This window comes from Aptenodytes forsteri, unplaced genomic scaffold, assembly GCF_000699145.1.
Source record: "Aptenodytes forsteri isolate BGI_AS27 unplaced genomic scaffold, ASM69914v1 Scaffold137, whole genome shotgun sequence".
NCBI classification, from domain to species: domain Eukaryota; kingdom Metazoa; phylum Chordata; class Aves; order Sphenisciformes; family Spheniscidae; genus Aptenodytes; species Aptenodytes forsteri.
In genome coordinates this window covers 2,875,274-2,890,571 of record NW_008796221.1, presented here as the reverse complement: position 1 = coordinate 2,890,571, position 15,298 = coordinate 2,875,274, and the positions used below count along the sequence as shown (strand labels likewise).

Below are 15,298 nucleotides of genomic sequence, written 5' to 3'. Positions count from 1 at the left end.
AGCCACTCTTCCCCAAGCCTGTAGCGCTGCATGGGGTTGTTGTGGCCAAAGTGCAGGACCCGGCACTTGGCCTTGTTGAACCTCATACAGTTGGCCTGGGCCCATCGATCCAGCCTGTCCAGGTCCCTCTGCAGAGCCTTTCTACCCTCAAGCACATCAACACTGCCGCCCAACTTGGTGTCGTCTGCAAACTTACTGAGGGTGCACTCGATCCCCTCATCCAGATCATTGGTAAAGATACTAAACAGAAATTCAGTTCTTACCCTACAGCACACAATAAAGAAGGCATCTCTAAACTCTTTGGCTTTGTAATGGGCAAAGCAACCAGGCTTCTGATTTTGGGTTTTTTTTAATTTATATTTGAATATGTGCTTTCAGTTTCCCAGGTGCAGACTACAAAGTGCCAGTCGTTCAGCTTGAGGAGCATAATTTTCCTGTTGGTATTGTTCTAGCAGGTGCTAGTAGCTGCTACTAAACTTACTTGGCATGGAAAGTGTTGCATAGAGAAAGGAACTGGCTTTGTCTCTTTAGTTTAAGATTTTTTAAAATATTTTGGACAGCGGCAATTACTATGGCCGTTATAGTGTGTGTGTGTATATATATAATTACTGTTACTATATGTTATCTATTAAATTCTCCTGGTTTCTGTTCTTTGTGCAGGATATCACCCACAGGTCTATAGGTATAACAGATAGATCCTATAGCAGGGGGCCTTAGCACGATAAAGACTGTTTTTCAGTCATGTGCAAATGCCTCAGCAATCTGCTGAGGTGCAATTTGTTTTCTTGCTGTGAACTAAACTATTTTTCCAAGTTTTTTAAGTACGTGCTAATATTTTAAAAACTCTTTGCCAGTTATAGCAAAAGGCTTCAATGAGCATCCCAAAATGCTGCTGGTATTTTTATGTAATGAAGGTTAAGCAATGTCTAGCTGAATACCATGAAATTTTATGGGAACATTTTTTCAAGGCTGCATCTGTTTGTTCTTTTCAGTTTTTTTCAATTGCCATCATCTGGCATAAAAAGCTTCATCTGCATTTTTTTAGCAACATCTGGTTTAATGGATGAGTTATTTCTTCATGTAAACTACAAAGCTAAAGCGGTAGATGCAAACTTCTCCAGAGAGGCGTGGAGCTACAGTGCGTCTTCTCTGAGGCACAGAAGCCACTAGCTAGGGAACTGTGAGAAAGCTTAGGAGTACTGATTCAGACATTAGTTGGGTTTAAATTAATCTGTTCACCTTCAGGAAAGAGTTAGCTTTGCTCGATACTTCAGATACCATCTTACCGTATGTATATATAAAAATTAAGTACTGAAAGGAGCAGAGATTTTTGTTTAAATCAGAATGTATTGATTTACAGTGAAACTATACCTTATGGTTTCACTGGTTTCTATGGGTTGTGCTAATGTAACTATTTTGAATGTATATGGGTGGATTAGAGAGGCCACTTGATGGACAGGATAGAGACGGTTTCCAAAGTTGTTCTTAGTTACATGTCTAACTACCACTAAATTGTTACACAGTTAATCTGGTACCTTGCTAAATTCTGTCCTTAAGTAATTTAAAGACAGTTAGGGGTCTGTCCAGACAACTTAATCTCTGTAGCAGAAAAAGAGGGGCTTGAAGCTGTGAGAACTAACCCAAATGTCAAGGTCCAGATTCTTTCACAGGATGAGTAATTGCTCGTGGATAAATAATCTTAGTTGTTCCCAAGCATCTTCCACAAAAACCTTTCTCAGTCCAAACAGCAGCTACTCTAAATTATGTCTGTTTGGTCCTCTGTCCTTTCCATGACCAGGCTTCAGGTGAAAAGATGAGTCAATAAGCTTGGCATAAATTTGTATTGTTCAGTTGGATTGGCATGATATAAAAGTCAGCACTCTACACAGGAGACTTTAAAAATCTCTTTAAAGGAAGTTTTTTAAAATCCAATATATTTGTGTTACACCGGAGACTAAGTCGGTAAATTGTAGATTATCATCAATTGATAACCCAGATACAGAAGTCTAGCATTAGAGCGGTCCTTAAGTAGTTTTACTCTTGTTAGAACAAAGAAATGAGGGATTAGTGAAACTGTGAATTAGGTCTAAAATCTTTCTGTACCATCAGCACCTGACGTTAAAGTTTATCTCGGAGCAGAATGTGTAATTTTGAGATATGCCTGTTCTAACAAGCATTTTAAGGAGATGAATGATCACATTAGTGATTTTCTTTAGAAGTAATTTATTTCCTTAGCCTGATTTGATTTGAATTTTGACCTTTTAAGACTTTTGATATAAATCCATTTAAGATGCTTCTGAAGGGCTTAAAAGACAATGAGAAGTCAGCAGCTTTCATATTAAAAATATATGAACTGTTCAGAATGAAACATTTAATTCCCACAAAAGCCATATCTTTAGGGCTACACAGTCCTCACTCTACAGCGAAGCAAAAATTAATGGAAATTTGAGGAGAAAATCAGCTGGGTCTTTGTCTTGTGCTGTGCTCGCTTGCCTGTGCTATGTACTCTCTAGCCATTTCCCTATCTGTGGTTTTCAGTGTTGCAGTTCAGAATTATTCTACAGCCAAATTGGCTCAAGTATTAGGAAAATTTAGATTGATTATCAAGGAAATGGTCTTACCCTGTTTCATCTTCTTATTATTAGCAATAACATTTTAGACCACCCACACCAGCTCTTCTTCTCTTACCTTCTTTTATGTGCCGTATGAAGGTAATTTAAGGAGGTGGGGAGCAAAGCTTTAGATCTTCTGAACTACAGACCATATCTGATAAAAGATGGATTCTGTGATTATAAAACCAAGCATATAATGCCCGTAATTTAGAAATCTACTGCTGTTCTGATTTATTTCCAGTCAGTCGAATTGTTCACATCAATTGTTAGAAGGTCAGGCTTTCACTAATTAGAACAGATGTGCATCTTAAATTATCTGTGGAAAATACATAACGAAAGAAATTCATGGTAAAGATTTTCAGTGTAGCACTATCATGTTTTCACTTTGGCAGTAACTTCAGAGGAAGTGATGTGGTGTGTCTTCACTGTTTATACTGATATGACAATTACCCAGCATATTGGTATTTACAATTTACTCTTTGCACTGGTACTTGACTGCATCATTTCACTTGTAAGCAGTTTACAGGGCATTTTCCTCTGTGCATTTCAGCTTGTGAAGTGATGGGTAGCTGCTCGTCCGCTTTCCATCATAGATGCTCTCTTCATGCAGGGCAAAATGCAGAATTTTATGTGATAGTACATTATACAGTAATTATTAATATATTCTTCAGCAAAATAATAGATCTTGTAGGAATAGTAGTATAGCAGTAGAATTAGGACAGTAACAGAGCTTGAACAAATCCCCAGCCTTGAAGGAGTGTTATTTTTGAACGTGCCCAGCACTGCAAGATGCCAGCAGATGCAGATATCTTTGCTTTTACTCTGCGTGCCATGCTGGTTTATTACTGAAGGATAAGCAAAGCACAGTTTATTACTGCAAGGTTTCTGTTAAATCTAGTCAAGCGCTGTTTTTCCCATTTCAATGCACTATATCTGCTTTCTTGTAACAGAATTTCCTTCCAGTTACAGGCAGACAGAGGAGAATAGATGAGTGGCTTCAGCCGTAGGAGGCTTTAGAGACGTGGTTTTCCCTTGTATCGTTTGTGTTCCACTGTCAAAAGTAGGACACATCTGGGGAAGGATGGTAGGGGAAGGAAACATCCAGACCTCCCAGCGGTTGTGTCTGTATGAATCAGCAGGTTGGTTTGCACTGATGGAGATGGATGCAAGATAATAAACCAAGTATGTCTTTGTTTACAGTAGCGTTCGAGAGAAAGCATGAGGCTCCTCTCTGAGGAGCTGCCAATCTGGCTGGGCAGAACAGAGAAACCAATCTCAGCATCAAGATGTTTTAAAATGCTAATCAGCTTGTATTCATTACCAAACACCTGCAAATGAAATTAGAGTAACAGTGAAAGAAGCAAATGTGATGTTGTCAAAACGGTGTGAAGCTGAGCAATCCTGTGATCTCGCAGTGGTGCAGATGCAGAGCAGGCAGCTACGTGGGGCTGAGCGGGAGATGGCAATGGGATCACCGGGTGTTCAGTAATTAATCTTTCAAACACCATTTCCTTAACGTGTAAGGAACAGCTGGTTTAAACATACGGATAGTTCTCCAGCACAGTTCATTCTTCTGTATGGCTTGTACCTAGGATATAGCTCAAACCTGATTTAACCTGCACGTGGCGAGGAGGGCGTAGAGTGGTAGGGAAGTGTCAAGGTGGACACTGACAGGGAATGATCTGTGTCTCGTGCTCGTAACTGAAAAAGAAATGCTGAGCTGAGCCATGCAAGAGCAAAGTGACAGAAGAAGGAACCTGGGGTGATGCTTAGAAGCAAGATGAAGAAGTGGTAAGGATGACAGCAGTACTTTTGGCTGAGAAAAGGTGAAAAACCTCTGTCATGGAAGCTGTTGGTGTCTTAGGCCGATGGGTGCTCCAGTGGCCAGGCAGCAGCTGAGGCTGTGAGCCTGTTGTATCCGGGTACGAGGGACATATCTTTGAGAGAGATGTTCAGTTGGCCCGTTTTCTGTGTGTTTTTCACCTCAAGACTGAAAGTGAATCTGTATGCGCTGGATGAGATGGGCTTTCTGGGGGAGCTCGGCAAGGCAGGGCTGCGGCAGGGTGGAAAGGTGCATGCCGGCACTGGCTGCTTTGCCGGCAGCACATCAAGGGCTCGGCACTTCTCTGGGGAGTGCTGGCACCAGCTGCTCAGGCACTGCTCAAGTGCAAGGTGGAACTGCAAATCTTGCGGCTTACCACCATTAAGGCAGCGTTAGAGTTTGGCTGGGCTTTCAGATATGTGTTTTTCCAGGATTTGTTGGGTAAACCTCTCTCCTTTAAGTGTATTTGAATTTTGGATTTCCAGCTGTCCTGAAATTGGGTTTGGGACTTCACAGTGACATCCTGCCTTAAATGTTGTCCTGTTGGTACATCCATGCCAGCATAAGGAAAATTTCTGCCCCAGGACTGGTTGTGGGTTGGCCACCAGTGCTTAGCACATTCCTGTTCAGCCTGGGTCTACCTGGTCATTTCTCAACAGGAAAGTTAGAGGGGGAATGTTTTGTTGGAAGTTGCTTTTGAAAATCAGCTGCAGTGGTGGTAGGTCCTCTGAAATATTTCAGGGTGTCTGTTGCTCCACCACCTCTCCACTCGTTGCCCAGCTATGATTTATCACCCATTGCAGGCATCTTCATTCTGGTTTTCCTACTGTCAAGAGGGTCACGTCCTTCATGTAAGTGCTCATCTGATCTGGAAATCGTAACCCAGACAGATGTTCAGCTCTCTGTGATTTCTTTTCTCCAAGTAAATAACATTGTTTGCATATGAAAGGGTGGTGTCTGCCTAAGTATTCTCTCCCAAAAGTACCCGTTTTTTCTGCTGTAACAATTGATGTGGTTGCAGCTGAAAAATTTCTCTAGTTACAGTTATGACTTGTCCCTTTAAACAAATGCTAGTTTTCAAAAATAAGATTTATAACAAAAAATTAAGTTGCCAGTATTCCTTTAAAATATTTTGATGACAGACAGATGAAAATACCTGGCTTTATACCTATTCCTAGAAATACGTGATTTCCACATAGTCCTTGGAAGAGAGTAACTTTTTCTTTCAGTAGCACAGGCACAGTTTACCTCTGGTCTGATTCTTATTTTTACTGTCTAACTAGAAATGCTGCCTTCTTCTAAATTCTTTCACTGCGTAGAAGAGAAAATATACGACTTTTTTCCTTATAACTTCACTTGACCTTGGCACACTCCATAGGCATTACTGATTACACCCAAAGTGTGCAGCATATAGTTCATCAATGACTTAAGGACTAACTTCCATTTGACCTTAAATCCTTGCATGTGGCATCTTTAGCTCGAAGTCCTGCTGCTGCAGCTCTTTCTGCAGTGTGTGATATTCATGTGAATGGTCTCATTGGCTTTGGTATGACCGCTTGCATAGTGAAGACTATTCATTTGAAGAAGACCTGTAGATACAAGGCAAATGTTTAAATTCAGGAATGTTGTGTTGGTTACTCTTCCTAAAACCAGGCTTGGGAAAAAGCACATTTCTGAATGTAGAACTTGGCTCAAAGATCTTGATAAATTAACAGGGATGGAGCTTTTTCATCTTAATTTTACATTTGTCAGCTTTTCATAAGACATTATGTGCCATGTTTATAAAGAGATGTCACCCATTTCCCTGAAAATTCTTTAATACTAAGTTTTATTGTTATTTTTCAGGTGTTCAAATGAAACAGTATTCAAAAAGGAAGATTTGTTCTGGGCATACAATTTCTGCCCCACTCCATACTCTTGGACAGCACTTCTGGGCCTTATTTTATACTTGGTTTTCTTTGCACCTGGTAAGCAAACGTTTGTTCATGCATATAAGTTAAAAAATTGTAAAGGTAAGATGTTGAATAGTGAGGCTACATGTTAAATTTACTTTTGAGTCCGGGCATTAAACTGAGATTGACCTTTTTTTCTAATTCTTAGGGATGGGTCCTATGCCTTGGACCGTCAATTCTGAAATTTACCCACTTTGGGCTAGAAGTACAGGAAACGCGTGTTCCTCTGGAGTCAACTGGGTTTTCAATGTGCTCGTGTCACTGACATTTCTGCATACAGCCGAATATCTGACGTATTATGGTAAGAAACAGTATGTGTCCGTGTGTGCAGTGCTACCACTGGCGCATAGATTTTCTGCTGATTCTGGGTCACTCAGTTGGTTTTGCTATGAAATGTCAACTGTGAATGCAGTGTTCTCAACCCACTGTGGTTTAGTAAGACTAGAGACCTGATACGACCTGCCTGGATCATAGAGTTTGGTCCAGCTTTCATAAGAAATACTTCTTCCTGTCCTTAACTGAGAACCTAGACAGTTGATTAAAACAGGGAAGCTGGAAAAACCCCACTTTTGACTTAGTGAAATGTGCTGATTCCCACTTAAGGAGACAGCATCTGCAATTTTCTGGTTTATGATGGCATCCAAGGCCAATCTCAGATGGTCCTTGCAGAATTAGCTGTGTAAGATGCTACTGCCCCACTCCCAGCTGTTGATTAAGTCCTGTCTGCTGGAGCCTGTGGAGAGTTTGTCAGACTACTGCTCAGCCACTCCACTACAAGTCATTTAAATTACATTAAACTGCTAGGGAGTTTTGTGACCTTCATATCATTACTAGTACAGAGCCTTTCAGCTCTACTTGTCATTTCTTTGAGTCATCAGTCTAGAAACACATGGCAGGTAAATGTTTGTTGGTCCTTTGGTACCTCCTCTGTCCCCCCTAGGTAAGGTGGGTGGTGGAGGGGAACGAGCTCTTTCTCACTGCTAATTGTCTCTGCAGAGGACTTTTAAATAATAGTTAGGTGTAAGAGTCACAAGTGTTATTTTAATCCTGACTATTTCTTCTTTGCTAAGGTTTCTTATTCTGAGGGGTTGTCTTAGCGTGTCCTTCGCTGTTAACATAAACTAAGAAAGTTCTTGCCTTCCGTATCTGCTTTTTTTGTTGGATATGCAACCATTTAATTGCTGTTTATTTTAACAGCAGAATGACTTGTCCAAAAAAGATGTGTATTATCTTCCACGTGAAATGAAATTGCTTTTGTTAATTTACTCCGTTGTGGAGCGATGCAATAAAGCAGCCTTCTCCTACGCCCACGGCCCCGCAGCTCGTTATTTTAACGATGCCGCTCCAACCATTGCTTTTATGCACCCCTTTGATATCTGCAGCCTGCTGCTTCTGCCGCTCCCTCTGCTCTGGAGCAGAGAAGGGACAGGAACTTCTGTAACCGACTGTGCATATTGCTTTACATTGCAGGAGCCTTCTTCCTCTACGCAGGGTTTGCTGGCTTGGGACTGGTTTTCATCTACGGCTGCCTTCCTGAGACTAAAGGGAAAAAACTAGAGGAAATTGAATCTTTGTTTGAAAACAGGCTATGTACATGTGGTATGTCAGATTCTGATGAAGGGAGGTATATCGAGTATATTCGGGTGAAGGGAAGTAATTACCATCTTTCTGACAATGATGCTTCTGATGTGGAATAATTTTCAGCTGCTGATGTATTTAATCATTTAAAAGCCTTCTGGGGGAAAAGCAGCTCTCTGATGACCTCACTGCCCTGCTTCTGGTCTGGTTCTCCTTTCTACTGTCTAGTTAAAAATGCCTTCACGTTCAAAAACGCTCCATTGGGGAGGAAATTCAATATGCTAGTGTTTTCTTGATGACTAAAAGCAATGACTTCCAAAAGAGATTGAATTCCACGATTATGCGAATTCACCAAGTGTGCGTGACACTGCACCGTCCCAAGGTGTATAGTAGGGTGCACTGTACCAGATGAATACAGAAGGCTATCCTAGATGGTCAGTGGTTGTCCTTATATTCAATACTGACAAAAGATAAAATAATAGAGTAGCTAATCAGAAAGCAGCCGACATCTGTCAGATCCCCATCCCATCGCAGCCTAGCAAATAGCTCTGCTGTGCAGTACAACGAATGACGAATGCATAAGCTGCTGTAACGGTAGCCATTTAAAAGGTTATACAGAAGGCTATCCTAGATGGTCAGTGGTTGTCCTTATATTCAATACTGACAAAAGATAAAATAATAGAGTAGCTAATCAGAAAGCAGCCGACATCTGTCAGATCCCCATCCCATCGCAGCCTAGCAAATAGCTCTGCTGTGCAGTACAACGAATGACGAATGCATAAGCTGCTGTAACGGTAGCCATTTAAAAGGTTTACTGATTAGGAAAAATACAAATATCTATAGGAAAATACAAATATCTATCGGAGGGAACATTTCCCAAATTTGCCCTAAGAAAAAGAGATTGAATTCCACCATTATGTGAATTCACCAAGTGTGCGTGACACTGCACCGTCCCAAGGTGTATAGTAGGGTGCACTGTACCAGATGAATACAGAAGGCTATCCTAGATGGTCAGTGGTTGTCCTTATATTCAATACTGACAAAAGATAAAATAATAGAGTAGCTAATCAGAAAGCAGCCGACATCTGTCAGATCCCCATCCCATCGCAGCCTAGCAAATAGCTCTGCTGTGCAGTACAGCGAATGACGAATGCATAAGCTGCTGTAACGGTAGCCATTTAAAAGGGTTAACTGATTAGGAAAATACAAATATCTATCGGAGGGAACATTTCCCAAATTTGCCCTAAGAGAATTTCCATTTTTATTTATTTGAGATAACAAGTAGAGAGCCATACTCACCTGGGTGGAGGTTCACTAGGGTGACATACGTCTGTGTTACACCAGGTTATCTAGCCACTGCTGCTCTTGAGTACACACTACAGTTGGGAGTTGGTGTTTGTGAGAGAAACTGCCAAAATTAACTACCTGAGAGCAGGAAAACAGAACTAAGTATGTGGCCACATGTACAAATGAACTGGTATATATTGCTAGGTACAATGTAGAGGCTTCAGTTAGTTGGAAAAAAATGATTTTTGTTTTCCTTTTTTGCATTTGAACGTTTGGGTTCGTGCCTACTTTTGAACATAAAGTATCACTAGCTAAAAGAAAGAAAAGGAGGGGAGAGGTTTTGTGCTGCTACATGCACGGTGGTCATCCCTCCTGCGCCTTTTGCTTGTGAATAATCACATTGCCTTCAGTTTATCTTCATATGTACAGAGTAAATGAATCCCAGCACGTTTTTCCTTCAAATGCCTTTAGTCAACCAGTGTCTTGCTGGATCTAAAGAGAAATATTAGCAATGGGCAGAAGCCTACATCTCATATTAATTGCCTTACTGAAGCATTGCAAAATTGTCAAGAAAATGTCAGGCACAAAAATCAACTTGGCTGCCTTTAGCCTGGTAATGAAAATATGAATGGTATTTTATTCACCTGCCATGATTGCTTGCCTTGGCAAACTGAATTTTATGCAGCTACATAAAAATATTATGTTCTTTTTTTTCCTTGGCCTGTCCTCACTGCTTTATGTCTTCAGAGATACAAGTTTGAAATCACCAACAATTCAAATTCTTATCTTTGAAACATTTGCTTCCTGAAAGAATGTGGAAAACCTCCTCTGCCTGTGGGCTGCCCCCCATTTATTTGGTGAAAATACATTTATTTTTCATTGTGTAAAGATTAAAGAAGTTGTTGGGTTCATTAGCTTTTATAGATTTGCTTTGTGGGCTTTTCTTGGGTTGAAAAATATTCTGAATGTAGGATTACTATCAAAACTGAGACTGGACATTTGTTACTAAATTATTTTTATTGGATAACGTGGGGTTTTGTTGTCTGCCATTATGTTATCTGATCTTCTGGGGGGGAGTTCTTACTCTCCAATTATTGACCTTCAGCGATTGGGTGTATTTTGCGTTATTTTCTTTTTTACTTCATTAATCAAAGAAATATTTTTGGAAACAAAACATTTTAAAGCATCCTTCTGTGACTTGACTGGGACTAAAAGGGGAAAGCATAGCGGACGGAGGGAATTTCAAACGAATCATTGCGAAGAGTGGCCCAACCTTGAATATGTCCTTGCGCGGTGAGAGGGCTGGATTCTCACGCCTCTCCTCTTGCCTCCCCTTTAAGCGCACAATATTTTTATGCTTGAAAGCACCAGCTGTTGAAAATGCTCGGGTCTCCAGACCTATCTACAAATGCACCCACCAGAGGATGTCTCCGTTAGGCTGTCACCTCTTTGAAACCTTCACCGAAGGTGCAGTACCTGAAATGAGAAAAAGGGATACTTGGCACAGATGAGAACAAAATAGTTTTAAGGGCAAATTGGTTTCTTCCTGAAACCAAAAAATGTGTGTTTCAAGGCCCTTATTTGGAACAGTTTTGTTACCCAGAACAGCGTGTGAATAGGTGTGTGATGCCCAACCTGTGCTTACGTGGTTGTAAGTGGGTATTTACTGGCTTTTGAGAATAGGGACTTACGGTTCTAATCCCCCCAAAAGCGTGACCCCATGCTCACCGTTACACCTATGAACGTCCCCTTGCTTGACGTGTTTTGCTGGAGCGGGGTGTAAGCCAAGGAGAGTGTCCCTGCGCCGGCATGGTGTCAGTGCTGACCTCGCGCTTCGTTACACTTGTGTCCACAGGTAGAGGAAACTGCTGCTTTATCGGGCATAACCAAAGCAAAGTCACTGGAAAGATCGCTGTCACAAGACCAGCCTCTTTTGTTTTGCAGGCAGTGCTGGGGCTTTTTAGCAGCAGACGACCATCTCTCTCTGCCAGCCTTGTTTCACGGATGTTCTCAAAGGTGGCGCTCAGCTGTGTACTGCACTGGGCTCGTTTTCTCACACAAGTTCGATCTTACTGAAAGCAGTTTTCTGAAGGTTTGCATCCCGTGCCCTTTTTCTGGAGGCAACATGATAGAAACATTTGCATTTTATTCATCATTGCTATGAGGGTGCAAAATGTATCGGCTTCTTTATTGTCACTCTCCCTTCCCCACCCGCAGAGAGTTGGGTTTAAGTCTTCCTTTTAGGGTTGCTTTACACCAAGATAACATTCCATACCTTAGAAACACTGAACCTAGTACCAAGCATCACGTGTAATAAAAATGAGATCAAATACTTGAAATTAATCTTACGCGATTAGGGTTTTATTTTTAAAATCTGTGAACATTTATAATGTATGAAGAAAATTAAATAAATGTTTCTATTTTGCAAAGATTTTTTATATTTGTGCATATTTTAAGTTTTAAGAGATTTTTGCTAAGGGTAGGCTTAGTAACATTCCAGATAAAAGAATAAAAATACAGTGTAGCTGAATAATTTCTTATGATAGGATTTTAATTTATGAAGTAGCATAAATAGTATGTCTAAGCACAATATCATTTTATTGAAAGCTTTCTGCGGAAGATGTGAAATCGTTTCTTCACAAGGACTGCACATTTAATTCAGGTATTCTGTGCATCAGGAATGCTAGAGTAATACTGCTGGTAGAGTTGGGCATGAATCACATATTGATTATACACAATAATTTGAGATATTTTAATTCTGATTAATCTACTGACTCTACATGTTTTGGTCCGAGAGCAAGTATAAAAGAAACAAGTCCTGATGCATTTTTAATCTTTTTAAATTTAATTCACATATAGTAGTTTGTTCACCATGTTGCAAATCTAAAGTGTTGGGGGTTTGAGATAATTTGCCACTTGTTTCTTCCCTGTGTCACTTTGTTGATCAAAATCAGTTTTTAACGAGCGAAGCAAACCTGTTTTGAAAATAGACATAGAAATGAAGCAAGGCCCCAGGACTCGTTTGAGGGCTGAAGTTGCATTGCTACATGTGCACCTGAGATAGATCGCTGTCATAGACGTTGCTACCTTGTGAGTTGCAGTGACAGCCCTGTCAGAAATTTTGGGACAAGAGAGGATACATCCCAGGGATCGTTGTTCCAATGCCGACTTATTTTTGCATGAGTTGGTAAATGCGGCATTTCAGTGGTGTAGGAGTTAGGGTCGGGAGGGGAGAAGAAAGAAACGACGCATCAAAAGCCCCACGAAGTCATGTGTCAGCAGAGACAGGTGTCGTAGCCAAAAGGAGCAGTCTCTGACTTCTCTCCCATGTGGGAGAAGGATGGTGGGACCAAGGGACTGTGCTTGGTCCTGTGGATGGGAACAGGAGGCTGGCAGACTAAGGGGAAAGAAGCACACAAGGCTCCTCTCCCATGCCCATGCGGAGGTGAGAACATGGCAATGGAGTTTGCAAAGCTAGTACTTTTTTCCTCGGTAAAATCTCTTTTGCCCTTCTTAGTCACTCAGGTTGAGCACTGGGGAGAAGTTTTGACTTTCAGGGTCTGCTACAGGCCCTGAGCAAGGGTCTTTCCTTTGGCCGTGAGGGTGCTGGGTGCAGCCCCACAAGCGCGCAGTGGACTAATAAAAGATAGACCCTGTACTTCTCAGCTTTATACGCAACTTTCTACTTCTCAAGGTAAACGCTCTTCTAACATGGTCTTGAAATTTTACTTGTACTTGCGTAAGTACAAGTAAAGAGGCTTTGTTAGCTGAACATCACGACGCGAGAAAGAGGCAGAGTCTTCACAGCATAGAGAGATCTCGGGGTAGAAATCAAGGCAGAAGAGACAGTTCTGCAAAGCACTTTAAAGAGTAAGATATTTGTGCACTTTTTTCTGAGAGAGTCAAGCTAACCAAACCTCATTCCTCTGCATTGGGAAGAAAATCGAGCTTTATGTACCAGGCCAGAAGCAGATAATGCCACAATATGTGCTTTATGGCAAAATGTGTTTTTATTGCGGGTAACATTTACAGCTTACATGTAGCTGCTGCCTATAAAGTGACTCAGTCGTTCTCTGGATTTTAACAAGTCACATTTTTGTGCAAAAATCTTAGTGGTTTTCTATCGATCTTCATCGCCTTGTGTACAGTACAGTTAAGCATAATCCACAAAGTGGTCTAGGTTGTGGCAGTGTTACAAATGTCAGCACAGTAAAATCTAGGTGAACATTGTTAAAGAAATATTGTTGTTTGTGATACTGGGGGTTAAAACTCCTTAAAGGAAACTATATATAGATTTTAAAAGTCTGAAAAAATGGCAGTTCTTATCTTTTTTGTGTATGTTTTCATATAGAGAAGGAGTTTTTTATGTGCCAATAACCATCACTGTAGTGTTTTGTAAGTGGGTGTTAATGGTGTTCCAGAGTTCCGTATATGAGAATATACTTTAGCCACAATGACCTGTTAGTGTGAACCAGCGGCATGTTTTTAATCTTACGCACCTCTCATTTTTATGTGCCAATAACCATCACTGTAGTGTTTTGTAAGTGGGTGTTAATGGTGTTCCAGAGTTCCGTATATGAGAATATACTTTAGCCACAATGACCTGTTAGTGTGAACCAGCGGCATGTTTTTAATCTTACTCGCACCTCTCATCAGAGGGGCTCACTCGTCAGCTTCAGTAGAGCTCACTCAAGCCAGGGGAAGTTTGACCAGCGTCAGGCCTCAAGAATACAGAGTTTATCTAAATCCCCGCTTTTTCACATTGTCCCTAGACAGTATGTTACATGTGAATGATCTGGCACGTGTAATTATAAAGCTTTAACTCTGGTTCAGTTACACTCCTCGATTCTGTTGAGATACAGTTTGTCAAAATTCGGTTTGACCTTTCATCGCATTTATATAAATAAGGGGTGCACTGATTAATTATGAGTAACGTCCACCTATTTCTAAAGGAAACATCAGTTTCTGAAGTGTTAAAATAAAGGCAAATTTCTCTTGCTGCCTTAAACATTACACAGACTTTGGAGAGGACTGAATGTATGACCATCATCATGACTTCTGCAGGAGAGACTTCATGGATCCTCAGCAGGTGTGAAACAAGATGGTTTCGTGGTGCTGGGATGCTGTGGTACACCGCAGGCCCTGCCTAGTGCACGCCTGCCATCTGTTCGATTTTAAGTGTTCGAGTAGTCCCTATGAAATCGATAGGATTATTCATATGCTTGAAATTCTCCATGTGCTCAGTGTCCTGCTGGTCCAGGGCATGGCTGGGAAGCGGCATGAGTCACGTCTCCGCTTTCCAGCATGAAACTCACACCCCTACAGAACGGTTAACTGGATCTTTCTGTGACAAATTCTATGTAGAATATTTGAGACATTATCGGAGACCAAATTGGCAGAAATACTTTCGTGTTGAATGAAATGCACATGACGGCACCAGGCATACTGTAATCCTTGGGCGTGTGTTAGGTATTCAGTACAAAACAGGTTTTGGCAAAACTAATTGTCAGGTTGTCCAAGTTATTTCTTAACCATGTCAAACATGTGCCATTTCCTTCTGCAACCAGTCAAGCCTATAATGTATGAAAGTGGTGTACATTTTCTGAAACTTAAGTGATGTAAAATTATTTAATTGACTTCTGTTCTGATTGCTTTAATGAAGTTTGGTCTTTACATAAAAATAAATATCTCTAAAGAATTGTCAGTGCCAGAAGTGTAAATGAACAAAATAAAAGGTGAGATACTTAATTACAGAATCTTTCTCAAGGTTTCCTTTGTTCGGGTATTCGGGTCGCCTTTTAGAGTTGCAAAATTGCATTGCTCAGCAAAGTGAGCTAAAATAGCCCATGGGCTTGCCTGAAATAAGTGAAGGGCAAGAATAACTTTGAATATGATCTTAATATGATCTCGTTCAAACCAGAGAGCGTTTCTGTGATGATGGCACACCGGACAAGTGTCCCTTCCTTCCTGGAGGATTTGTTTGAAGAGCTGAATGCAGCTATGCAGAGCTGCGGACTGTCCCAGTGTCCCCCCATGGGTTATCAATG

The 15,298-nt window shown here is 41.0% G+C and overlaps 1 protein-coding gene across 1 annotated transcript in view; it reads left to right on the top strand.

Annotated features, from left to right (window-relative positions):
* The window catches only part of SLC2A13 (solute carrier family 2 member 13), a 140,708-nt gene extending 131,343 nt beyond the window's left edge, over positions 1–9,365 (top strand). Inside the window, exons 7-10 of the mRNA XM_019474583.1 lie at positions 6,280–6,401; positions 6,535–6,687; positions 7,857–8,573; positions 9,150–9,365. Coding sequence (XP_019330128.1) covers positions 6,280–6,401; positions 6,535–6,687; positions 7,857–8,083 — 502 coding nt within the window. The 3' untranslated portion in view covers positions 8,084–8,573; positions 9,150–9,365. The remainder of the gene's footprint in view (positions 1–6,279; positions 6,402–6,534; positions 6,688–7,856; positions 8,574–9,149) is intronic.
* Positions 9,366–15,298: the final 5,933 nt, after the last annotated feature.